The sequence below is a fragment of the Vipera ursinii genome, assembly GCF_947247035.1.
Source record: "Vipera ursinii genome assembly, chromosome: 5".
In the NCBI taxonomy this organism is placed as follows: domain Eukaryota; kingdom Metazoa; phylum Chordata; class Lepidosauria; order Squamata; family Viperidae; genus Vipera; species Vipera ursinii.
In genome coordinates, this window is record NC_139518.1 from 84251507 (window position 1) to 84278751 (window position 27245).

Consider the following 27245-nt stretch of genomic DNA (forward strand, 5'->3'; position numbering starts at 1 on the left):
ATTGGTCTCAATAGCTCCTCCCTTTTTGTATATTTTTTTAATTAAGACTTTTGAAAAGAAGATACAAACTAACAAGAATAAAAAAGTGAACCTAGGTGTCCATATGCCCAAGAAAATTGAATGTACTGTATATGTCTGCTTGCTCTTACACTGGGTGAATAATAATACCAACAGGATGAAATTCGGGGTAGGCTATCTTGTACCCAAAATGTAAGAGGTTCTAGATGGAAATCTCCCCACTGTATATATGAGACTTGCTAGCCCTTACTTCTCAATTTAATCAGGACCATAGAACAAGTAGTATCATGTTCAACTATCCCCATGAGATTTTCTTAATCGAAACCCCTCTCTGTTGTGATTCAGGGTCAGCCTGTGGGTTCGGCAGTTGGGTTGGATGACTCAGAGGAGGAGGAGGGTGTTGAAGAGCTTGATGAGAGCCCCCAGCCAGGCCCCTCTCATCTGGTCACGACGCAGACCCAGCTGTGTGAGCCTTCAGCGTGGATGAAGATGACCCACAGCTGGCCCTGTTCAAGGACGCCCGACGCAGGAGGCAGTCAATCAGGAGTAAACAGAGGAAGGCAATGGGGCTCCTCGGAAGGAGGCAGAGAGAAGCCACGCCCTGAACTGTATTTAAGGGGGAATGCGTGGGAGGGCTGGTTTGCTGAAGGCAACCGCTTGAATAGTTCCTGTTTCATAGCTCCTGTTTCATGGTTGGTGTCTGTTTTATGTTAATAAATTTGTCAGGCTTTATTCCAGCCTCTTGCTGTTTGTAAAGGGGTTGTCCCTGCCTTTTCTGCAGGGCCAGTAGCAGGCTGGTACAGAACACTCTCTCACAAAAATGTTTTCACCGCTAAAGCATTTCCTCCAGAAGTCATTTTGGGACAGTCCACATTTAACCTCACATACCCATCCTGTGGAATGAGCTTGTCATCCTCAACCTTCCATTTTTTGTTTCGTCTCTTGTTTGCTCTTCAGACAAGGAAGAGAAGAGCCCAAGAACGGAGTGGGGCCATTAATAAAGTTAGTCATACCATCCTTGTACACTTCATCCACCTAGAAGGACCCTTTGTGGTGGGAGGTGAGGCAGAACTGATGGGAGAGAAGTCCTGGAGAAAAAAAATTCACATTCTTTTGCTGTGCAGAAGCCTGTTTCCAGATCTTCCTAACTGCACCTATTCTGACTCCTAAATAGCCCTTTAAAAGGAATTGTATGCGTAAGATGACCCGTCTGTGAAAAATGCAGCCAGAAGACCAGCTGCTAATTGGGAGTCCTATTACTTTCAAGATTATTAGGTTAGCTCTGCTCCATGGCTGCTCCCCAGTTGGCAGGCAACCTCCAGGCTTATAAGATTTCACCTTGTTTAATTTTGTCTTTCACAAAGGATACCTCAGCAGATACCTCAGCAGAAAATGAGCCAACTCTCATCTCAGTTGGTTGCTTCTCTTTGTTGTTATGAAACGCCTTTAAAACTAGGAAAGCAAAACTGCCAGTCTCTGCCAATCAAATATACGTATTTATCCATAGTAACAATTTTGAGCAAAACCAGTAAATAGTAAATATAGCTATTGGAAACATTATTATTGCCTTCTGAGGTAAACCTCCATTATCCTTAAATTTAATGCCAGCATAAACCAGGGTTGTCCTACATCTCTCAGAAATCTGCTCTCCATAATCTTTTGGTGCTAGTCACACTTTATGATTTTACACAGGGGTGCCTATAGAGCATGATCAAAAAAGTCAACATGGCAGGCACAGCAGTGTGATCAAAGCTTTACCTGCTTTTTTATGTATATCATACATAAAATACACATAAAAACAGGCCAACTTTGATCACACCATTGTGGCCACCATCCTCACTTTTTATCAACCCACCCACCCCCCAGACATCCCTGATTTTTAGTTACAGACATCCTGACGTATTTTAGTTTCAGTACTGTAAGGAGTTGAGAATAATAGAAACAGAATGATAAGACATGGCAGCACATCAGAATGCTACCTTGGAACATGGAAGAAACCTGGGCAGTTATAATGCTCATACAATGATTTCTGTAATATATAGATTTTGCTGAGGAATTACAACATTTTTGCCCTATAGAAAATGTAAAAAAAGTCTATAGTATGGGCATCAAACTCGCGTCATGTGATGTGTCATGATGTATTGTGACTTTATTTGCATTTACGGAGCTGGGATGGCGCGGCCTCAGGTTGATGCATCTGGCCTGCAGGCCGGCAGTTTGACACCCCTTGTCAAACTGGACTCAGGCTGGGGATTCTAAATTGCAGTGAAGGCTGCAAACTGAAAACCTGTAAATTAAATATGCATCACAATAAAAATCTGTAAATGTTACTTACTTTGGAATATAATGGATTGTGAATCTTGAATTAACAACAGTTGAATTAACAACAGTTAACTCATGAGCTGCTTGAATGGTCTCTAATCAGAATGCAAACACACTAAACTATGTTTCAACAGGGTTTTCAATTTGAACCTTTCTGTAGTTTACGAAATACCTTTGCTTTGCACCCAGATTTCTGGTAATTAACATCTTTGGCTGCTATTAAAATACTTACCATGAATAATCAAGGATGATCACAGCTCATTTTAATGTAAGAAATCCCCAACCTCATTTCAATGGCAGAAGTTGAATTTCAGGTTTTGCATTCTACTGAACATATGTACATATGAGGCACACATGTGTGGGAAAGGAAGGCTGTACCTGGGATACTTCCTCAGCGGTAAACTTGAAGGTTGGGGAATGAGGGCTGGGTCCCTGAAGCCCGCGAGCCAGATTTTCATCATAGGCTGTTTTCTGGCGGAGGGAACGAGGAATGAGGAAAATTGCATGAGGAACAGGTTATGAAGACATTTATGGGTATTATTTTATTGAAATAATGAATAAAGAACAGAAGGCAGCTTCAGAGGTGAAAGCGAACTTAGGATTTAATTGCTACTAGATGGTATAATTTATTTAAGTAACTGAGGTAGCATAGAATGTTTTATAGGTTGCATATTATATATACATATATAGATTCATATTTGCCTTGGTGGGCAAATGTGGGCTGCTATTTTTTGGCTACTTGTATTATTAAATATGAGATATTATCAGAGATTTTTTTAAAAAGAGCTGTAACTCTAAATAAATAATAAATACACTATAAATCATGGTCTGTTTGCTCCCATATGTTTCTTAGAAGATAGGATGTAATTTTGCTTTTTTTTATGTACCACCAGGTTGTTGCTGGCTCTTAGCAACCAGCTAAGATAGATTTTATCCCTGATGATCTGTACTTAATGTGGTCCTTCAGGTCTTTCAATTATAATTACACATTAAAATCTATAATTGTAAAATCCATACACACACACCACGCACACGCACACACACACACACTTTTATACACATACATATACTTAAAAAATGGGACTGTACATTTTCCAAACCCTGAAAATACTGGTAGATCTCAGAAATTTCCAGTTCAATGACCTTTTTTTTTACAATGGATCAAAAGAATGAACCTGAGATTTTCCCTTTCAATGGGGTTAAAAATTGGAATCAAGTATCTCTGGGAGTTCACAATCAAGATTTGCAAACATGTCAAAGATTGCAAACCATTAGAAAAATGCAATCTAATATAAACAATATCCATCTATTTGAGTTTTAATGTAAATTAATAATAGGAGTGACAAAGCATATTTGGATGAGCATTTTTTTCAGTTTCTACCTAACTGTTCACCACTGCCATTTTCCTAACCTTTGTATGCTTCCTCCTTCACAACTTATCCGTCTCTTTTTACCAAAATAAGGTCCTCCACCATCATTGTTCCACTTTGCTTGAGATTTGCAATATTTGGTTTTTCATATTGTGTGTATTCCTCAGATAACTAATATTTTTGAAAACAACTTCCTTTATATTAAGCACAGTATGCTGATGATACCCAGCTTTTCATTTCGACCCCAAACCACTCCAGTGATGCCCTCGACGTGATGTCCCATTGCCTGGAGGCGGTTCGGGTCTGGATGGGGAGGAACATTCTTCGACTCAACCCTGACAAGACTGAGTGGCTGTGCGTACCGGCATCTCGAGATATTCAGAATATTCCATCTCTCTCTATGGGGGGTGAGTTATTACCCCCCGTAGATAGGGCTCGCAACTTGGGAGTCCTCCTAGATTCACAGCTTTCTTTAGAAGACCATGTAGTAAATGTGACTAGGGGGGCCTTCGCCCAGGTTCGCCTGGTGCGCCAGTTGCGGCCCTATCTAGACCGGGATGCCTTGCGTACGGTCACTCATGCGCTCGTGACCTCTCGTTTGGACTACTGCAACGCTCTCTACATGGGGCTGCCCTTGAAGACCGCTCGGAGGCTCCAACTGGTACAGAATGCAGCCGCGAGAGTTGTGTTGGGAGTTTCCCGATACTCCCATGTTACACCCCTGCTCCGTGAGCTGCATTGGCTTCCAGTTGTCTTCCGTGTGAGATTCAAGGTGCTAGTAATGACCTACAAAGCCCTTCATGGCATGGGTCCAGAATACCTCAGGGAGCACCTGCGGCCGGCATCAACGTCCCTCCGCCCAGTGCGCTCCCACAGAGAGGGCCTCCTCAGGGTGCCACCGGTCAAAGAATGTCGACTGGTGGCCCCCAGGGGGAGGGTGTTCTCTGTGGGCGCGCCGGATTTATGGAACCATCTTCCAGTTGAGCTCCGGATGGCGCTCGACCTTCGCTCCTTCCGGCGCGATCTAAAGACCTATCTGTTCGAACAAGCCGGCCTGGCCTAATGGGTGATGGGTTTGGGTTTTATTGCTTTTTATGTATTTTAACTTATTGTTATAGTTTTTAGGCATCTTGTTTAATCTCTTTTAATTTTTGTATTCTTGTCTTTTAACATGTATTGCCCTGTTCACCGCCCTGAGTCCTTCGGGAGAAAGGCGGTATACAAATAAAATTATTATTATTAATTATTATTATCAAACCATTGCAGAGTTTGACTATCTATCCATTCCCTTCAACAGACTAATGCTTCAGACAGGGGCAAAAAATATCATCACCCCATTTCCTTAGTTGAACAATTTTGAGCTAGCAAGGATCCCATGTCCAGATGTGCCAGATGTCATCTACTCTTTAAACTTTGGCAACAATTCCTATTATGATGTGCAACATGCTAAGGAACTCATTTTCGTCTTGGCACTTGCTACTCTAAAGGAATAATTTTCCCTGGCAGAATTGCATTTGTTTCAGTGGCCCTTACCCTACTCAACAAAGCAAAGAAAATAAATAAATCTAAGTTTTCCTCAAATCCTCATAATGGCTTGGAAATGTCCGTGTAGTTTTGTTGATAACAACATGGAAGGACTGGATGTCTTTTCTGGGATTAGTTTCTCAGTCTTTCCCATAATGGTAAGGCCACACCTGGAATACTGCATCCAGCTTTAAATCTGATTGGTTGCCGCCTAGTGGCGGCATGTATAAATATCTGTCAGTCTGTAAGAGTCAGGTTCAAAGAGTTGAGGATCCCCTCAACGTTGTGGCTGGACACATACAACATACAAGTCTAATAGGATTAGACTGGTTTGAGGCCCTGGTGATCTGAGTAACTGGCATAAATCTCACTCAAACTGCTGACCTGGCAGTAGTATGTCAAGAGTATGCTGATGTGGGCTTCTGGTTTGCATGTATGGCGCTGGTGGACATGCTGGGAGAAGATCTCCCCTGCCGTCCGGTCTTACTTCATCGGAGGACCCTGCAAAGGGTTAAAAGTCACCCTGGAGGGATGACCACCGTGAGGAGGCTATCTCTCTGTGATCGTGGAAGGGCAGCAGCCGGAGTTACTACTCTGGCCCGAAGAAGAAGAGATCAGCCATGTTAATGGCTGATCACTAAGCCGTTCCCTGACAAAAGCCAAAATCACTATCAAGCACAATGAAGCAATCTAGAGGATTTGGGTGAGACCTTAGCCTTCTTACTTCCCTAATTACTTTCCTGTGGGACTTTCTTGAAAATCTTCCCCCCCCCCTTCTTGAAAATTCGACGACTGTTTACTTGGGGATTTACAACCTTAAAGCCTCAAAAGAAATCAAATGACTAAGCTAAATAACTAAGCAACTCTATCTGTACCTCTGAAATTTTTGGACCACTAAAAAGTTTTTATTATCTATTTTTACGGGGACCTACTACCCTATTTACTACTAAAAATGAATTAATTGGATAAAAGACTTATATTATATTACTCTGCAAAAGGATTGTACATGCTATTGAGGACATCTTGTGGCGAAGACTGGTATAGCAAGTAAACCTTTTTTTTTACTCTGAGACCTGGCTTTAACAGATTTGTCCTTGACACTATCTTTAAAGATAAAAACTGGGAACACCTGGCACTGAAAACAACCTTTAGGATTAGTGGAGGTGGACATTTATTGACTTTTATTTAAATAGCCTCCACTAAAGGCCTATCTGTAAAATATTTTAAAAAATGGAAGAATATATCCCACCACTTGACTATAAACTCATACTTGACACAATTTTGGCAATGACTGCAGAAATAAAAGCCAGACTTAAAGACAAATTTGATAGCACAAACTCACCAAATGAGATTCTTACTTCAATTGATGAACTGACAATCCAAAAACAAACAGAGGATGAGGAATTTAACAACAAAACAGGGGACTTTAAAGTACAACAAGTACAATCTACTTGAAGCCCAAACTTTGATTTCAACTATAAAACCTACAATCCAACAAACAACAGAAGCTGAAGAAAGCAATACTAAGATAGAGGATGCCAAAGGCCTTCAAATACAGTACACCAAGACTTCAACCAAACAAACAATAATTACAACACCAGACATGACCTTTTACCTATGCCAGATAGATTTGAAAGAAGAAGAAGACGGTATCTCTTTACTCTCCTACCATCAGGTAGGAGATATAGGACTATAGCCAGCCGCACCAACAGGCTGAAAAACAGCTTTTATCCATGGGCTGTTAGGCTTTTGAACGGGAAATAATTTTTATAAATTTTATGCATAATTGACTTGCGAGGCTGGTGTGTTGTGCAATTAGTTCACATGGTGTAATAAGATGGAGGGTATGTGTCACTGTAAGTTGGGGGGTGGGGGCACGAAGGGAAGCTCAGCCAATCTCAATGTATACATGGTTGTACTTTGACAATAAAGGTTCATTCATTCATTCTAATATACATATATTGTTCATTTCAATGCATTCTTATGTTATACAAATTTATTCTATTTAACATCTTAATAGTTCACTAATTATTGAGAAAATATCTTTTGTTATATCCTTCCAAATTCTGTAATATAAGTAAATTCTAATAGCTAACTTTCCTTTACTTTAAAGGTCTAAAAGTTAATTATAAAATCAATGTGTATCTTTTAAAGATTCCCCTTAGCCCATTAAGAAAAAAAATTAGCTCTATCATTACAACAAATATATTCTATTTAACATCTTATAGTTCATCCATTTTTTAAAATATCTTTTATTATTGCAAATTTTATAATATAATTCAAAGATGTTCTGATAGCTAATCTGTTTCATTATATAGTAATTATCATATCTGAAATACATACATATGCTATTTGTCATCCTTACAATTCTTGGGACTTTTAAATTTTTATCACTCGTTACTGCAACACAAAGTGGCATTGGCAGAGCCACTCCATCGTCTTTTAGACAAAAAAGCGCCCTGGGTGTGGGCAAGCACCCACGATAAAGCATTCAGAGCAGTCAAATCATTGCTATCATCTAACTCTGTGTTAGCACATTTTAATGAAAAACTACTCATGATTTTAGCATGTAATGCATCACTGTATGGCATCGGAGCAGTTCTAAGCCATAAAATGGCAGATGGCCATGAAGCTCCTATAGTTTATTACTCTAGAACACTATCTGCAGCAGAGAGAAATTATGCGCAGATAGACAAGGAACCCCTCACTATTGCAGCAGGAATTAAAAAATTCCATGACTTCCTATACGGGCGACCTTTCACCATTTTCACTGATCACAAGCCATTGCTCGCCCTCTTTACAGCAGACAAGCAGACTCTGCAGATCCTATAACCAAGGATGCTGCGATGGTCAATTTTTATGGCTGCCTATTCATACAGGCTAGTCCACAAATCTGGCAAGGAAATTGGCCATGCTGATGCACTTAGCTGACTGCCTCTGCCTCAAACAGATCCAGACCCAGACCCAGCAGCTCGCATCCTGGCAATCCAGGTTCTTCCTGAAATGCCCCTACACCTGGGAGATGTGGCCGCTGACAAAACACTCATCTGCATTTTGAACTGGGTGTTGAGGGGGTGGCCAGAAAACAGGCCAAGTCCAGAGTTCCAGAGTTATGCCAGCAAAAAGGATGAGCTGTCAGCCCACAAGGGTTGCATATTGTGGAGAAGCAGGGTGATTGTTCCACCCACAATGCGAGCCAGAGTATTAGAATCTCTGCATGAGGGGCATCCTGGCATCGTCAAAATGAAGGTACTTGCAAGAAGCTACTTGTGGTGGCCAGGTCTGGATAAAGATATTGAGGCTCAAGTAAGGAGCTGTAGGGTCTGCCAAGAAACCCGGCCAGAAATGGCTCAAGCACCAGTCCACCACTGGGAGACCATGCAAACTCCATGGTCTCACGTGCATATCAACTTTCCAGGACCATTTCAGGGACAGGTATTCCTCATTGTCATCGACAACTATTCAAAATGGCTAGAGGTAGTACCTCTCCAGTCTATGACTACTGCCAGGACCATTCAGGAACTGTGCAGGCTTTTTGCTACACATGGCCTGCTGGACGTCATTGTGTCTGACAACAGGGCACGATTCATGGCAGCAGAGTTCCAGTCCTTCCTCAAGGCTAACGTGATTAGACACACCACTTCAACCCCGTTCCATCCAGCTTCCAACGGCCAAGCTGAACGGATGGTGAGATCCACTAAAGAGTCTCTAAAAAGACTAACGACTGGAGACTGGAATCATCGCCTAGCAGACTTTCTTTTATGCCAGCATACAACGCCGAGTACTGCTACAGGTCGTAGCCCAGCCGAGCTGAGATGGGGTCATCGACTAACGACAAAGTTGGACCATCTCCATCCTGACAGAGCAGCTGCAGAAATGTCACAACTCAAGCCTCCGAGGAATTTACATTTGGGTGAGCCTGTCTGGGCAAGAAACTATGGGCAGGGGGCACCTTGAGTGGTTGCTATTGTGACAAAGGTGCCAGGGCCACTATCCTACAAGGTGGCCCTGGATGACATTGACCGATTGCGGTGGCAGTTGGCAAGTCAGAGTCCTGGAGCAGAGGATGAGAGAACTATAGACATGTATTTAAGCACATTGGTTTGTGCTTAAATTGTAAGCCGCCCTGAGTCTTCGGAGAAGGGCGGGATATAAATGGGATTAAAATAAAATAATAAAAAAGTGGACATTCCCGAATTGGCCAGATCCACAGAGACTGTATGAGTTGAAACAGAATCAACACAGAATAGCGAACCGTGTTTGCCGGCAAGTGATGCGAGTGAACACAGTGGTACAGGTCTAGTTGGTTCAGCTGAACACAGCGGCACCCGTCTACCTGGTGCGGACAGACTTAGTGGCATGGGTCTATTGGGTATGGTTAAAGGCAAGTTGATCGGGAGCCCCAAGCAATTTTGCGGCACTCCGAAAGAACCTGTAATCCACCAGCATACTTAAATGATTATGTACACAAAATGTACTGGGGGTTGACTTGTCCAGGGGAAAGGAGTGTTATGTATTGTTATTAACCGTTAATGTGTTTTGGTTTAAATGTGACTCCAACTGAAGTTTATATCTGAGTGGGAAAACCAACTTTAAATTTGATTGGTTGCCGCCTAGTGGCAGTATGTATAAATATCTGTCAGTCTGTCGGCTGAGTTCTGTTCTGTTATTCTTGCAATAAAACATGTTGCATTAGATCGGTCTGGTCAATGCCTTCAGGAACCCATTACACAACACAAAACACTGGGTGATATTTTATCATCATCTTTTCAGCAATTTATCTTACTTTTTCCTTCAGCAAGTAGGAACTGTGGCACCCTTGTTTCTGCCATCTGCTCTAATATGCCATTTGTTTGTGATTTACTAGAAATTATTCAGTAGCTCAATCCAAAAGAAGAGACTGAAACATTTATTGGCTGTGCCGATGCTAATTTTCACTTCCGTAGGGTTCCTTTCATTCTAGTAAGTAGGTAGATATGGAGAGTTGAGACCACCTACAAGCCTCACAATGTTGACAGTGCTGGTATGTGGGGAAAAAACATCTCCTTAGTCATCCCAAAGGCATCTGTCATGTGGTATTTACTCAGTTTAATTTGGCTTGTTTTGCCCCACTTGGCCCTGGGGCCTGTTTGCAGGAAGACAGCTCAGTTCTGGATTCTATAAAAGTAGTAAGTCTAAAAATATGAGGTCTTGTCTCTTCCAAAATGCTAGTCACTTGCAAAGCCATCTTAGCTATAATTACAGCTAGGTTGACCCTGCATGCTAAAGTAGAATGATTGGATACCTGATATCATTGGGCTATTAACCATAATTCAGATCTATTCCAATTAGCAGGTTTTTGCTCATGCCTTGTCCTAGGTCTTCTATTGCCACTTTCACATGGTGAGAATTCCTGGATGGGAGAATAAATCTGAAATGAACCTTTCTGTTTGGCTTCCGGACAGAGATGGGAGAGTGAGGCTGCTGTAGCCTCAGCATTTCTTTTTTCCTTTTTCACATGTGAACTCAAGTCACAAAGCGGGTGAGAGGAGGCAAAGCCTTCTCCTACACTCTTTGGGGCAGTTGCAGTCTGGATTTCTATATATTTATTTATCAGTCTGCCAGCCAGCTCTATGGGGTATTCATGTGTGTATTAAAAGAATCAAGATGGTGGCAGTATAATTGAAGCCACCCCAGCCCCTTTTTAAAGTTACATGTTGCCATCTTGACATTTTTGATCCTGTCCTTGGGTCCAGCGTCTGTCTGCTAGATTATTTGGTAAAAGAAGTGACTGCCACACTGAGTCTAGAGTTAGGTTAGGAAGACAATGTTGCATAGTGTGCAAGCATGCCAAAATGAAGAGTATTCCTCTGCACGTTGGAAGCCTAGTTCTTTCTTTTCCATTTCTGAGTTTTTATGAAAGATATAAGGCCAAATAAATAAAAGAAAACAATAGGATTGTCAAGCTATTAGATGAACACAATGGCATGAATTACTGCACTGGCATGTTCAAAGGAATATACCAACATTTGGCATTGCTTGGACCAGAAATAAGCAAACTTTGGGTAGTCTAATACCCAGTGCTTTTTTTGTAAAAAAAAAAAAAGGTGCCAGAACCCACACACTTCATACAACCCGCCTTGCCTACCCTACAAGGTTCCATCCAAAAAAGGTACCGGAAAACCGTTCTGGGCATTCTATGAGAAAAAAAGCCCTGCATACCACTCTTCAAATTTGGATAGGAAGGTCCCCAAGTGGATGCAGACAATCATATTGGTGGATGGGGCTGAACTGAGTATTTTTTAAAAAACAAAACCAGTGATGTGTCTACTTTAGCTATAATGTACAGTAGCTTATATTTTGCACCTTAAAGAGGAGGCAACTTTGCCTTTAGATTTAGGCAGGCTTGGGCAAAGTGGCTTTTGAAATGGCTGTGAGGGTTTCAATGTAGAGAATAAGTAAGATGATCTTGATGGAGATATTCAGAAGCTAGATGGAAAGGAGCTAAATCAGGATGTCCAAATAACATTCATAAATGCCTCAGACTGGCATTGCCATAATTTACCGAACTATAAGAAGGAAGAAGAGGTATAGGACAGGACACTCAGACTTGCAAGATTCTGTTATTATAGCCTATCTCAACAAAAGTATCCTTCCTAGGGATTTGATCTCCTGCTTGGGTCTACTTGTAGGGCTGATACCTTGAGGTTCTATATTCCCCTTCGTTGGTGATACCTCCTGTTAGAGTTTCCAAGAAAATATCTGATAGTACTGCTTGAAGCTGAGGAATGAGCTCCCAAGCCACCTCTAGTTTTGTATTCCTTCAAATACAGAAATAAATAAACAAGATCTTGTATACAAGATCAGTGATGGACCAGAGCAGTTGCCCCATTCTACCTTCTGGTACCCCTTTCAACCTTCCTCTGGTACTTCTCTGGCAATTACAGCAAGGACAGCTGGCAGCCCTCCATCCAGAGAAGACTCCTGCCAGAATGCCTCTTGGTCATGTTCTAGAGGTATTCTGGGAAAAACTGGCAGTCCATTTCCTCCTGAAGAATAAACTTAGTGCCATTCCTTGTTGTTAATTAAAAACAACTAATGGGAGATACAGTGATGTCTTCAACAACCTTGCTAAAAGCAAGATAGGCATCAGCTTGAATATATAACTCAGTAAAATGGACTGTGCTGGTAACAGCAGTTAAATATCAATAAAATCTTGACTTAATGATGTATAGTATGATCTCTTATTGATGTATATTGTTGACACACTCCATATTAAGCACATTTTAGTGCAATTTATGTCATTCCAAAAATGTTTATATTCTTCCATTAAAAAGTTGAAGTAGTAATCAATGCAACAAAGACCAGCATTGGCCCTTGCACCAGTGCAGGGGTAGGCAACCTTGGCTCTTTTATGACTTGTGGACATCAACTCCCAGAATACTTGAGCCAGCATGGCTGACTCAGAAATTCTGGGAGTTGAAGTCCACAAGTCACAAAAGAGCCAAGGTTGCCTACCCCTGCACCAGTGGAACAGCAATAGGACACAGAAATCCATAACAGAAGGATTCCACAATATGAATCACAACAAGCCACACAATATTTCTTGGAATAGCCAAGTTTTAATGGCTTTCTGCAAAACTAATCAGGTGATGCTCTACTGAGAAAGTGGTGGCTTTACTGAGAAAGGTCCCTGAAGATGACATTCCTAAAGAGGAGGAACTTGGAGAGATCCCATCATTCCTCATTTTACAGAGTGAGGAGAAGTCATTAAGAGAAGGTGGCCCCACAGATAGCCAGATTGTAAGCTATATAGGATTTTAAAGGTAACGACCAACATTCTGAATAGCACTCAGAAGGAAACCAGTAACCAATGCAACTCTCTAAACTTATATAGGAGAACCTGTGGATCCCATCTCTACTTGTTGCATTCTGGATCAGTTGGAGTTGTGCACTGCAAAAGTCCAGACAAGAGGTGACTGAGACAGGAGTGACTGTAAGCAGGGCCTTCCAGACAAAGGCAATCATAACTGTGATATCAAATGCAATTGTGGAAAGGGCCTCTTAGCCATAGGTAAGGAACCATGAGTTTTATGAGGGCCCTCAAGTTACAAACTAAGCCCATGCAGGATGGTGCAATTTAATCCACAGTCAAAGATATAAGATAACCAAAGTGGACCCCTACATCATTCCATCTTGCAGGGATTAAGCCTGATCCTGGTCACAGTTCAGAATTTAAGAACCTCTAGGCAGTGAGATAGGACCTTCTCCTTTGCAAGGTGAGAGAATTGTCTCAACTGGAAGTCATTGGAGTAGTTAGTGACTGAATATGTATCATTCACCTCAAAGTCAACTTGTCCCCTCATCATAATTGAAGATAATTGAAACCATGCTATTTACAGCTCTGGTATAAACAACTATTAATTATTGACAAATCTGTATGCTTTAGACCAGGGACATCCAACCTTGGCAACTTTAAAACCCGTGGACTTCAACTCCTAGAATTCCCCAGCCAGCCATGCTAAAGTCCATATGTCCACAAGACACCCCTGTTTTAGACAAACCATGATATCCTATAATAAGTGATTGTAAGCAAGAAACATTCACATACACGTTGTAGGATCAGTCTATAAAATCCTTCCCATGTTTGGGACTTTGGAACAGGGTGTGGGAGTGTATATCTTGGATAAAATTTTACCTCTTTTCTCTGTCAAGTAGCTCCATTTGATGCAATCAACACCTTTTGCCTGTTGAATGCCACACTACCTGAGAGGTTTCCTTTTTCCAGGTGTAACTCCCCCAAATTTTGACATTTCAGAAGCACACACATTTTAACAAACTGACCTGTTGACTGTGGAAAGATTCATCATTCCATAAATGCATCCGTTTCTCTAAATCTTTCACAACCGCGGCTTTGTGATCTTTCATAGCATCCTCTGTTGATGATTGCAAAGGGTTGAGATTTTTCTTCAGCGTTCCATGGCTTCCTCTGTGAAATTGAGACTCAGTTTAACACCTGCTTAAGTACTGAATTAATCCATCAGCTATTCCAAGGGGCAAAAACAAGACGACTTGAAAGTGCTGGAAGCTGACTCACTATCTCAGATGGTTTCTGAATCCTGTGATATCTCTGAGTCTTTACAGAACCCCTTCTTCATATTGCTTTTTGTTAAAAATCTATAGTGGCTCCACTATTTGGTCCTGGAAATTCATATACCATCTAGTTTACAAATGCTGAATAAATTTACTTCAGCAATGCAAATATAGAATAGAAAGAGAATCTAAAAAGGTAAAGATAAAGGTTCCCCTGCACATGCGTGCTAGTCGTTTCCGACTCTAGGGGCCGGTGCTCATCTCCGTTTCAAAGCCGAAGAGCCAGCGCTTGTCCGAGGACATCTCCGTGGTCATGTGGCCGGCATGACTAGACGCCAAAGGCGCACGGAACGCTGTTACCTTCCCACCGTAGTGGTCCCTATTTTTCTACTTGCATTTTTACGTGCTTTCGAACTGCTAGGTTGGCAGAAGCTGGGACGAGTAACAGGCGCTCACTCTGTTACACGGCACTTGGGATTCGACCCGCCAAACTGCCGATCTTCTGATCGACAAGCTCAGCGTCCTAACCCACTGAGCCACCGCATCCCTCTTAGAAAGAGAATCTAGGCATGCTTTAAAAAAAACCTAGCAATGCAATATTATACTAGATCAAATGCCATCATTATTGCTATACAGGGTTATTTTTTCATGTTTTTATGCCTATATAAAAAGCTATATGGCTTTTTCTTTTTTTTACTAGAGAGGTTGTGTTGATTTATCATGGAATCCTCCTCATAGACTTGAAGCATGGACTTTTAAAACACAGAACAGAATCATAGAGCTGGAAGGGGTCATCTACCAGTAGTTCAACCCCCTGCTCAAGGCAGATGACCTTATACCATCCCAGTCAAATGGTTGTCCAGTTTACTTCTGAAAACATCCAGCAATGGAGCACCCACAATTCTGGAATGCAGTCTTTTCCACTGGTTAATTTCTCAGTCAGAAAATTTATCCTTATTTCCAAGTTAGATCTCGCTTTAACAAGCTTCCACCCATTGAATCTTATCCTGCCCTCTTCTCTCTAACAGCACCTCAAGTATTAGAAGACTGTTTATCATGTCCCCACGATCCATCTCTTCACTAGGCTAGACATACTGAACTCCTCAACAGTTCATCATACAATTTATCTTCCAGACACCTTATCATCTTTCTTGCTCTTCACACTTTCTAGGGTCTCAGGATTTTTTGGATCATGGTGAACCAGTTTTTAAGAACAATCTTCCAATACATTAAACTAGGCTAAACCCTCTAAATCAGGGGCCTTCAAACTTGGCCCTTTTATGACTTGTGGACTTCAACTCCCAGAATTCCTCAGCCAGGCATGCTGGCTGAGGAATTCTGGGAGCTGAAGTCCACAAGTCATAAAAGGGCCAAGTTTGAAGACCCCTGCTCTAAATATTGTGGGACTAGAACTCCCATGACTTCTCATTGTTAATCCTGCTGGCTAGGATTGATGGGGCTGGTGTCAGTAAGTTTTGGAAAGCCACATACAGTATGTTTTAACTAGGCAAAACTAAATGTTTCCAACAGAATGGCTGGATGGATAATCTCCAGGGCAGCAGGTGATGTACATATGATTTCTCATATGTATGTATGTATGTATGTATGTATGTATGTATGTATGTATGTATGCTGAAACAGAGACTGTCCAATACTGCAGTATAAATTACAGAAATCTCCCAATTTCTATCTGGGAGAATGGATGAGTTCAGCATCTTGACTGAATATCTGGATGGTACACTTGGAGCTTATTTTACTTATTTTTAAACAGACACATTTTGATCCTGGACAGTTTCCATTTACAAAGAAAGAAATTAACTATTATGCAGGGGCATGACTGGAATCTTTTATATTTTTACTCAGATTTCAACCCTTCAATGAAGGAGATGATGATGATGAGCATTTGGGGAGTCAGTGATAGGCACTGGAGGGGTAACCAAAGCTTTGTCCCTTTTTATGTGCCTGCAATGCACATGTTAAAAGGGGGTGGGGCTTCAATCACCCAATCATCCCCCCTGGTTTGACACTGCTAAGCACCCTGGGAACATCCCAATTGATGGAGATGACAGTGGTGATTGGATATTGTTATATCCTATTTTTAGTTCAAAAACCCTTGGAAGGAGCTGCACATTTTTAAAACATAGATTTTACAAAAGCAAGTCTGCTCAGATAAGGTAACCCTGAAGCAAAGGAGCACTAAAAGATAAAATCAGAAAGCTACAAAAAAGGCAAGAATCAATCCAATGTGAAGGTTGGTTTTCCAAGAATGAGGACGCTGGCAAGCTGATAAGAATTGGTATTAATGGCAAGACAGAATCAGGATGTCCTGAGAAACTGCGTGAACAGAGTGACAACCCTGCCATTAAGTGTTTGTATAGCAGCGTTCATATTTAACTATTCCAGAGGTGATACATTTCCTCCTAGGCTCAACTTTTATTCACTTTTATTTATTTGCTTGATTTATACCCTACTTTTTGACTCAATGATATACTTATTGAGTCACGTTGTCACTGTTTCTGAATATTTTTAAGGACCCAAAGGATAGTTTCTGGCTATTTGGCACATAATGTGAATTCATAATTGGTTTTTTTTACTTTTGTTTTAGACTGATGGTCAAACCAGACAAAGAAAATGAGATGGAAATTATTAGGTAAAACGTAAACCTCTGAGTTAGTTTCCCCCTCAGCCTGCTGCCATCTAGAAGTGGATTATATATTTCTTACAGCCTCCAACCAAGTCATTTAATGTTATATTGGGATGTATGAGAATTATAATTTGATACATCTGGTGGGACATTATGTTGTGGAAAGTTCTCTAGATGACTTCTCCAAACAGTTCAAACAGACTTTAAACAATAATAACAAAAATACGGAATTCTGCAGAACAGTATAGGAAAGGGATATCCTCTGTGTCTAACTGAGGAAAAAGTATCTTTGGAACCTTTGGAAACAATTCAATAGGATTCTCCAAATGGTCCAAAAAAGGACTATTGACCACTGAATTGAGTAGGAAAGAATAACCTCTTCTCATCTACAGCTTTATTTGTAAATAATGAAATCACACTATTGCAACAACACATTTTAAATTATATAATATCCTCTCTTCAGTCAAGTCAATTTCAGGGGGAAAAAAAGCAAAGGTGATCCAGAGGCAAGTCTAAGATATTAAGAAAAATAGGTAAAACTGTAATTGGAGAGGAGGAGGAGAATGCAAGGGAGAATGAGAAGACAGAGAAGGGGGAGGAGAGGAAGGCTACTTTAACTTGCTGAGTGAACAGATAGCCAGATCAGTATATTTTCACTGACCTGATCATTCAAAGTTTGCATTACTTACATAGCAGGTGCACATTTAGGTAGGCCCATGGCATTTGTTGGGGGTGTAGAAGGAAGCGCAGGTAGAACAGCACTCAGGAAAGCCACGGGATTCTGAATCCGACCAGTAGGAGACAGAGGTGTAAGAGGCACATTGTGGGGCTGGAACTGGTTCATGTTAGACACAGAGAGCAGAAGTGGTGGCAACGTATGTTCTCTGGGACTTGGAAAAGGCTGCTCCACTTGGTTTGTCAACCCTCCTGGAGATTTTGATTGGGCTGGTGGAGGAGACACTAAGAGGTTTTCCTTCTTCGCTGTTTTCTGGGTTCCTTGAGGTACATTGCTGAAGCTAGAAAGGCTACTAGCTGCTGAAGTGTTTTGAGATGCCAGGAACTGTTTAGGTCGGGTGTATGTGAATGTCTGCATAGAAGGAACCTTGTTCTGCTTGTATGTAGCTGATGAAGGTTGCTTCTGGTGCTGGTGCTGAATGGGCAAAGTAGCAGATTTCCCTGGGCTGGTGCTGAATAACGACTCTGGTGGAACTGGGTGAGATGGTTGTTGGATTTGCTGTTGCTCAAACAAGACCTGATTGTGTAGTTGTTTTAACTGGGTGGCATCCCTGTATTCAAAAAAATAAAAACAGATGCAATTTATATTACAGGGTGCTTGGAAGGCATTGAACAGTTGTAGGCTCTACTTTGGAAACCAGATCAAAATTATACATTTTGCCTGGCATTTTCAAAGCTTTTTTTTAGAGCAAGTAAGACCTGGAAGAAGGCACAACAAGCAAAACAAAATCTATATTACAAACAGATGATGTCCCCACTTCCATGGACTTGAAATACTTTTCACTTTTTCTTTCCAGCCCGAAAGTCTATTAATCAAAGCTACACCTATTTCATCTTTTCTTCTGCCCCTTCACAGAATTTCAATAGGAAGAACAAAATGTGGGAAAGACGATGGAAGAACACAGGGAGGTTGCATTATAATCTGAATCTCCCAATAATTTTTTTTGTGAGTGAGGTAAGCAGGGACATCTACCGGGGGAGGTCAAAAGAGTCAAGATGACAGCAATGACTGTGTTATCGAAGCCTGTCCTTCTTTATGTGTGTCACATCAATAAAAGGGTGGGACTTTGACCACACAGCCACAACCACTCACTTGACTTTTTATCTCCCCTTTACCCACCACGTTAAACCCCCTAAAGGCAGTCACAACAAAACTTCACCAGAAACATCCTAGCTTTTTCTTTGTAGCTATCCTTTATTCTTCAGGTATTACCAAAGAATCTGGAGACCTAATATTGTTCTATAGCAGGGATGTCCAACTTTTGAGAACTTTAAGACCCAACATGGCTGGCTGGGAAATTCTGAGAGTTGGTCCACAGGTCATAAAGTAGCCAAGGTTGGATATTCCTGTTCTATAGCAAAATAATATTTCCAGATTGACAACATATTTCACTTCCTGCAAGCTTGATGCTTACATATTTATTCACAAGTAACTTTTCCATTACTCTGTGTTCTGATTGGCTTCAAATGTACAAAGATATTGAAGAAGTTAGGAAACAAAGAGCAACAATCTACACATCCTCAGCCCAAGTGCCCAATGCTGTGTTAATTTATGAAATAAGAAGAGCTACATTGAATTTATAATGGGATGTCCTTCCAGCACTAAATATATGCCAACCGGTATTTTTTTACTCACAGTTTAGGTTTAGCCAGGACGGGTGGTGGCTCTTTGGAGGGTGAAGAGGGCTCCTGAATTTTAAAAGCCTGTCCATTGATTTTAGTTGGAAAACTGTTTGGTCTGGCTTGGTTTTTAGGTCCACTTCCATCTTCTGATGATGTCTCACTTCCCTTATCATCTTCAGGGAGTTTAAAGTGCACACGGAGGCCAATTTTGGAACTTGACCGTGGCTCATTGTGATTTACCAGAACGCTTTCCAATTTAGGCTTTGGAGCATTATCTATCAACGAAAGCGAAGGAGTGGACGCTGAAGGCCGGTGTTCAGAAGCCACTAAACTGAGAGAACTTATGGTATGAAGAGCAGCGTTACTTGTTTGGTCCACAGGCCCTGCAACAGAAGCATTGTTTGTTTGTTTGTTTATTTAATTATTTATCTATCTATCAAAATTGTATGCTGCCCATCTTGCCAAAAGCAATTCTAGGTGGCTTATATAGACCTTGAATAACACACAGTATAACACATTAAAACAATAAATAAAGATCTTAAATTTAAAAATTCAATTAAAGTAAAACTAAGCAGGAAGAAGAGGGAGGGAGCAATGTGTGCCCACAGAGGAGGTGGGGTGTTATCTACTCCATCAGCCACCTCCAATGTACCACAACCCCATTAGGGACTGAGGCTAGTTGGCCATCAGGGCCTTTGACCCACGCCAGGAAAGGCTCTTCTTCTGGACTTTCCCAGTTGAAATTCCTCAGCTGAAAGGGTCTGTAGCATGCCCCTTTTGCCAGCACAGGTGGGGCAGTCTAATGTCCCATCAGGGTGAGATGGTTTCTCAGATAGCCTAGACTTGTGCCCTGAAAGGTTGTAAAGGTGATAACCAACACCTTGAATTGGATTCACAAGTAGATTGGCAGCTTTCAGAACAGCATGTAACATGGGCTGTCCTGGGGCCCCCCAAGAACTGCCTGATTATGCTTGTTTTATCATGCTTAAATAAATCAATAGCAATAGAAGAAAATAAATATTGTTGGATGATTATGCATACAAAAATGTACATTTTGGGCACAGATTAGGAACATTGAACTGATCCAAGGGCATCCACAGGAAGAAAAAAAAGGCAAGATGACATCTGTGATTGTGTGACTGAAGTCCCATCTCTTTTGTACATGTGTTGTTTCCCCCTAGATTAATGTAGAGGAAACCCATATCGTTTTTCTCAATTTTCATTTGGCTTTTTGATTTGAATATTTTTTAAAAAAATTATCAAGTATATCATGCATACCCATTGATTGATTACAACTTTTCCTAAGTTCAAAGCATTTGTATGCAATTTTCTCTAAATTTTTCCTATGGTTTATTTGCATTTTCCTGCATTTTGTTTGTTCCAAATGGATCTTTCACAAATACATGATTTCTTCTGCATTTTTTTTAATTGGCAAAAACAGTCTAGCAGGTACCTCTAATTGCTGTTGATGGAGTGACTGTTTTGACAGATTGTGGTTGGGGAACATTTTTCCCCCTCCACTCATTTTTTCTCCAGTGCCATCTGTGACCCAAATATATAAATTAGATCAGAAGATGGATATAAATTGAATAATCAGCGAGAACTGAAATCCTCTGACTCCTTAGAAAGTGGCATAGTTGTTGGAAACAATAGACATAGAGCATCTATAGTTAGTTAATCTCTCTGTATCTCCCTAATCCTGTTGAAGCTATTCGGGAAAAGAGTGAAACATAAATCAATGTTGTTTATCCTAATTGACAGAAAATGGGTGGATCCTTATTCTCTCTCCAACCAAAAAAGGACAAAAGAACTCCATGGAAATATGGATAATGACAAAATATTTTAAACAATCCGTTTAGTGTTGACCTATTTTCTTTTGTTTCGTACTGCTGAATTTTGGGGGGTGTGTGTGTGTGTCAACAATTCTTCCCTATTCTCGCAAACCTCTTTTTACAAAACGGTTTCCACAAGTTCTGTAAATATTTACTGAAATCTGAGTTATGGTCAACCTTGTATGGTTGATTTTTAACTCCCTGTAAACCGCCCTGAGTCCTCAGGGAAAGGGCGGTATATAAATGCAATAAAATAAAATAAATAAATAAATAAATAAATAAATAAATAAATAAATAAATAAATAAATAAACCTTTTCTGAAATGGGAGGGCAGGCAGAAGGTCACTCTATCTGTATCCCATAATGCCAGGGATGATTTAATATTTGCAACACATACTAATGACCTAGTAACTCAATACACCCTAAGCCACAGGACGGTGTTGATTTGATTTATTTTAATTCCAGACTTTATGATTTGTGAAAAATGGTTTTGTAGCTTAGCGCAACATGTAAACATGGTTTAATAAACAATGACTTAGTGCGAAGGGAGAACTCAACAGTTTGTAGTCTCTGTTTTTGGACAGAGTCTAAATTGCAAACTTCATCTGGCTTAAAATCTGAACGTTCCCTGAAAGAAATATTCTTGTCTGTTTATTTTCTTTAATCTAGAACCTCCTTCCTCCCTCCCTCCCTTCCTAGACATTATAAATCTACATTTAAAATGATAAAAATATAATGAGACAAGGCTGTTAGAATGCATTTATTTTTTTATATTTCAGAGGCTGCCCAAATCAACGGTGACCCTGGCTACCACATAAATTTAAAAACAAACCCACAATACATTTTAAAAATCTTAACAGGGAACAGTCATATGCAATAAACAAACTCAAAATAGCTGAGTCCAGGTGAGATGCATCCCAGCCCAGGATCTGATGGAAAAGCCAGGTCTTCAAGGCCTGTTTAAAGGATATTGGGGTTGGTTGAACACCTGTAGGGATGTTGTTCCAGGGGGCAGTTGCCATGACAAAGAAAACCCACTTCCTGGGCCCATCAGATAGCATTGCTATCCCTAACCCTAAACAGGATCTGGGCTGTAATAAGGCTAAGCTGCTTTTAAGACGATTAAAATAAAATAACACAACAATAAAAAAACATAAACAAAACTGAACATCTCTGTGATTAAGTTGCTTAAATGAAAGTCTTACCTCTAACAATTAGATGAGCTGAGCTGGACACGGTCCCATATTTATTGCTCGCCGTGCATGTAAAACTTCCCGAATCTTCTGAAAAGATTTCAGCGATGACCAAAGTGCAGATCTCCTCTGAAAGCCATTGTAAGAAAGTTGGCACTTTTTCATAAAGTATGAAATAACACTTCAGTTAACCCTATCATGGCAGGATCTCTAGATAGTTCACGCCACAATTTCCAGACAATATATTGAGAATGATAGGAATTACATTCCCGCAGGTCTCACCTTTTACACCGAAGCTCAAGACAGTCTACCGAATGCTCCTCCTTATATTTTCCCCCCTCCATATCAATCCTATGGGGCAGGTTGGGGTTGAGAGAGAGAACTTGGATGTCCCCACTCAGACATAACAGTAGGAACATCCAGGTTCTGGTGCATCCTCACCTATGGAAGTACACTGAATAATTTTGAGTACACTTTCATCAAAATATAACATGATTCTCTAAATTGCATAGAATCCAAAGCTGGTAACATTATTTAGCAACTGGGACAAAAAGATGCAATTTAGTACAGCGCTGGATTACAAATCAGGAATGGTGTGTCCAAGTCCTGTCTTAGACATGAAGTCAGCTGGGTGACTCTGGGACGGTCACTCCGGCTCGATGCAACTCGCTTGTGATTATGGAGAAAACAGAAGGGAGATTTCTATCCTTCACTGGGATACAGTTTTGGGAAAGAGTGATAGACTGGCAGAGTAGACATTTTTGTCCCCCTTCCATAACTTTTCTAAGTGATCTGGAGATAAACTAGGGTTTGAAGTTAAAAAAAAACCCTATGGGATTAAAATCCTACACAACAAACCTAGCTTCTTTTTCTTAGTCTGATAATATGAAAGTTATCAGTTCTGAGAAGTAAATATCTGGGAATTCTGGGAGTTGAAGTCCACAAGTCTTAAAGTGGTCAAGTTTGAGGACCCCTGATTTAGTATATAGCATCTACAGATGTCATGCAATCACTGATATACAAATATGTTTAAATAAAGCAATATCTGGGTGAGCCTTAAATATTAACAAAGATTAAGGATTTCTGAGTATTTTCTTGTTGTCATCAAGCAGTGATCACAAGTAGAAATATTTAAAATTATTGTAAGAGTCATTTCCCCAAGTGATTATGATTCTGGACATACTATATCAACAGGGGATATTCTCCATTAACAAGTTTTTTCCAGTTCATAGGAAAGCTGTGAGAAACAAAATATTTTTCCCTATCTGCTATATGTTCTTTTTCTCCTATGTTTATTGGGAGATATTGGCTCCAAACTGAATATAATTTAGTTACTGGAATTTTTGTAACCCTGTCCATTTGGTAGATTTGACTCAAGAGAACTTGGTGAGAATTTTGTAGAGAAAAGAACCACTCTGAGTTTTCGACAGTTGCCAAAGAGGATGATCACTACATGAGTGTCCCACTAAACAGGGGTGGCCACGGGCTGAGGCCAGAAAATTCAGATGGTGGCCCTGATGATGCACATAAAAATGGGAGGAGTTTTAATTGGACCATTATGGCCACCATGGACTTTTTTGACCATACCTTACAGACACCCCCTGTTATATCTCCGGTTTGAAGGCAGTAAGCAATACGATATGTTGAAACAGCAACAAGTTTTATTAACTCAGAACAGAACAGAAGCAAGCTAATAGCTGCTGCACAGCTATTTGTACGGTTGGCCTCTAGGCGGCGACCAATAGGTTTAAGTAGCAGTTCCCCCCCCAAACCTAATTATCAGCCTGGAGACAGCAAGTCTAGCTCAGTAACAGCAACCATTACATAACATAGAAAGTAGGTCAGACATTAAGCAAGCAGTCAGACATTAAGCAAGTGAATTAAAACAGATAATGCCAATACATTACACCCCTAGATAGCACAAACTCTCAATTGTTTTACATAATCTTACAGATATTTAGGCGGCCTTCGTGACCATTCAGAACATCTAGGGGTTACAGGAATCTCCCGGTCTACCTGCTTGCCTGCCAGGCTGGGTAGACCAGGGCTCTGAGGTTCAGTGGAGTCACAGTGACTTGAGTCCCTTTGGCTGGCCAGTCTCGGTCAGCCCAAACCAAAGTCCAATTGTGCAGCGAAGTCTGCAGGGCTGTCTCTCAGTTCAGTTTGTCTGTCCTGATCAGTGGAGACAGTCTCTGTGTTTGGAGGAGACTCTTCTATGGCCATTCCCCCGTCCCCATGAACAAAAGTTCTTGCAGAGCATGCAATCTGCTCTGTTTGAGTGCTGTCATGTGGGCCCATTGTTTGGCCCTCTTGAGAGTCCTGAGCCAGTGACTGATTTGCTAGCTGCTGACACAGCTGATCAAGGTGCTGGCGAATGACTCATCCATCTTCCAGGACCACCTCGTAGGAGAGTGGTTCTGACACCTTAACAAACTTTGCTGCCACCCACAAAGCCCCTTGCCCGTAATTCCGGGTCCAAACCCGGTCACCCATTTGTAAGATTCTTGGTGTCTTTAGCTGTGCAGTGTCTGAGGTGACTCTGTCACAGTGCAGCCTGTCCAGTTTGGTGATTAAACGCCTGCCCCAATGAAGCTCGGTGGGGCTCTTGCCCATGGCAGTGCAGGGTGTTGTATGCTGGCAGAGTAGGAAATTGGCCAGCCTGTGGTGCCAATCCCCTGTGACAATTCGTTTCAGGGATTCCTTGGTTGTGCGGCCCATGCGTTCCGCTTGACCATTCGATGACGGGTAAAAGGGAGCTGATGTGGTGTGCCATGAGGAAGGCCTAGAATTCTGAAGTGGTGAACTGAGCCCCATTGTCGGAGACTAAGACATCTGGAAGCCCATGTGTTGCAAATATTCTGCACAGCACCTGGATGGTCCTAGCAGTAGTCATAGTGGAAATTGGTACAACTTCTAACCATTTAGAGTGGCTGTCGACCAATATTAAAAACAGCTGTCCCTGAAAGGGCCCTGCAAAGTCAATGTGGATTCTTGACCATGGTGTGTGAGTGTCCTCCCATCGATGGACAGGGGCCACCAAAGGTAGCTCCTCGCCAGTGCCTTCATCCGGACTATTCCCGGATGGCCTTCATGCACAGACTGAAGAACCCTAGGCCTTAATGAGCTGGGGACTATGACTCTACTTCCCGAAAGAATGCACCCTTTATGAGCTGAAAGCTCATCCTTTCTCATGAAAAAACTTTGAAATTCTGGCCCCGGACATTTGTCCACCCATCCTGTGTGAACCCAAGTTAGTATTGTGGCTAAGTGTTTGTCAGCTGCTGTCTCAGCAGCTACATCTCCAGCATGGAAAGGAGACTCTGGCAACTCCTGTATGGCTAAGATCCAGCCGGAGCCGGATATGGCTCCACGTGTGGCAAGGGCAATCTGCTAAGGCCATCTGCATGGCCCATTTCTTTGCCCGGTTTGTGAATCAGCCTGTAGCTATAGGCTGAAAGGAATATAGACCACCTCAGCATTTGAGGAGACAGAATCTGAGGTGTCTGCCTGTTTGTAGTGAACAACCGTAGAAGTGGTTTGTGGTCCATAAAGATCATGAAATGGCAGCCATACAAATAGTCATGGAACTTTTTAACCCCGGCCACAATAGCCAAGGCCTCCTTGTCAATCTGCATGTAATTGCGCTCTGCCGATGACAGGGTCCTCAAATAATAAGTGATGGGAGACTGTTTCCCATCAGTCGACAAATGGCTCAACACAGCCCCAACCCCATATGGGGATGCATCACAGGGGATGCAGACTGGCAGCTTTTCATTAAAATGAGTGAGCACCAAGTTTGAGGACAGCAGTGATTTGACTGCCTGGAAACTACTTTTGTGGACACTGGTCCACTGCCACTGAGCCTTTTTGTCTAAGAGCTGGTGTAATGGCTCTGCCACTGCAGCCTTATGTGGGAGGAATGCATGGTAAAAATTAAGAAGGCCCAAGAAGGCTTGAAGCTCCCCTTTGGACCTAGGGCTTGGGGCCTGCTGAATCACTTTCAGCTTTGAATCTGCTGGATGAATGCCATTGGCATCGATGTGGAACCCAAGGAACTCAGTTGACTCTACCCCAATCTTGCACTTTTCTTTTTTTAATTTAAGTCCCGCTATGCGGAACCACTGAAAGACGGCTCTAAGCCGTTCAGCCAGAACTTCTGTAGACTCCCCGGCAATGAGTACATCATTGAAGTAGGGGCAGACCCCCGGAATGCCCTTGAGCTTGCACTCCATTACTCCCTGGAAAATCCCTGGGGCTACACTCACCCCAAACTGTAGGAGTTTGACCTTGAAGTTCCCCCGATGGATAACAATGGTTTGGGTGGCTGCCGTGGCCTCATCAACCAGCAGCTGTTGATAGGCCTGTGCCAAAACTAATTTGGTGAACATGTGGCCTCCCTGCAAAGATGCCAAAATATGGCTGACAACTAGCACCGGGTACGCGTGCTGCTGAAGTGCCCAGTTAATGGTGCACATATGTGTACTTCTCAGTTGGCCTTAAGTGGCATTACTATGGGGGTCTCCCACACCCCACTATCTATGGGCTGCAATACCCCCTGACTGACCAGCTTATCCAGCTCTGCATCAATTTTGGGCTTTAAAGCGAAAGGCACTTGACAAAGCTTGACCCGGGTTGGCGTTACCAGGGGATCAAGCTTGAAAGCTATCAGAGGGCCCTTGTACTCTCCTAGGCTTGGACTGAAAACATCCGCAAACTCTTGGCAGACTGAAGACAAGTCTGCCGCCTGTGTTTGGTGAATCCCGGTTACTTGGATGCCCAATGCATCAAACCAGTCGAGCCCTATGAGGCTCGTGCGTTGGCCTTCCACCACCACAACATCTAGTGGGCCTGTAAACCCCTTGAAATTAACCAGAAATGTGGCTTTGCCCTTGACCACCACTTGGGAGTTTTG

At 41.7% G+C, this 27245-nt stretch overlaps 1 protein-coding gene across 3 annotated transcripts in view; it reads right to left on the reverse strand.

Annotated features, from left to right (window-relative positions):
- The window catches only part of MYPN (myopalladin), a 96821-nt gene that overhangs the window by 14566 nt on the left and 55010 nt on the right, over nt 1–27245 (reverse strand). For all 3 annotated transcript variants that reach the window (XM_083364619.1, XM_083364620.1, XM_083364618.1), the window contains 4 exons: nt 22346–22462; nt 19322–19691; nt 17640–18236; nt 14058–14202 (listed from right to left, as the gene is read on the reverse strand). In XM_083364619.1, coding sequence (XP_083220745.1) covers nt 14058–14202; nt 17640–18236; nt 19322–19691; nt 22346–22462 — 1229 coding nt within the window. The remainder of the gene's footprint in view (nt 1–14057; nt 14203–17639; nt 18237–19321; nt 19692–22345; nt 22463–27245) is intronic.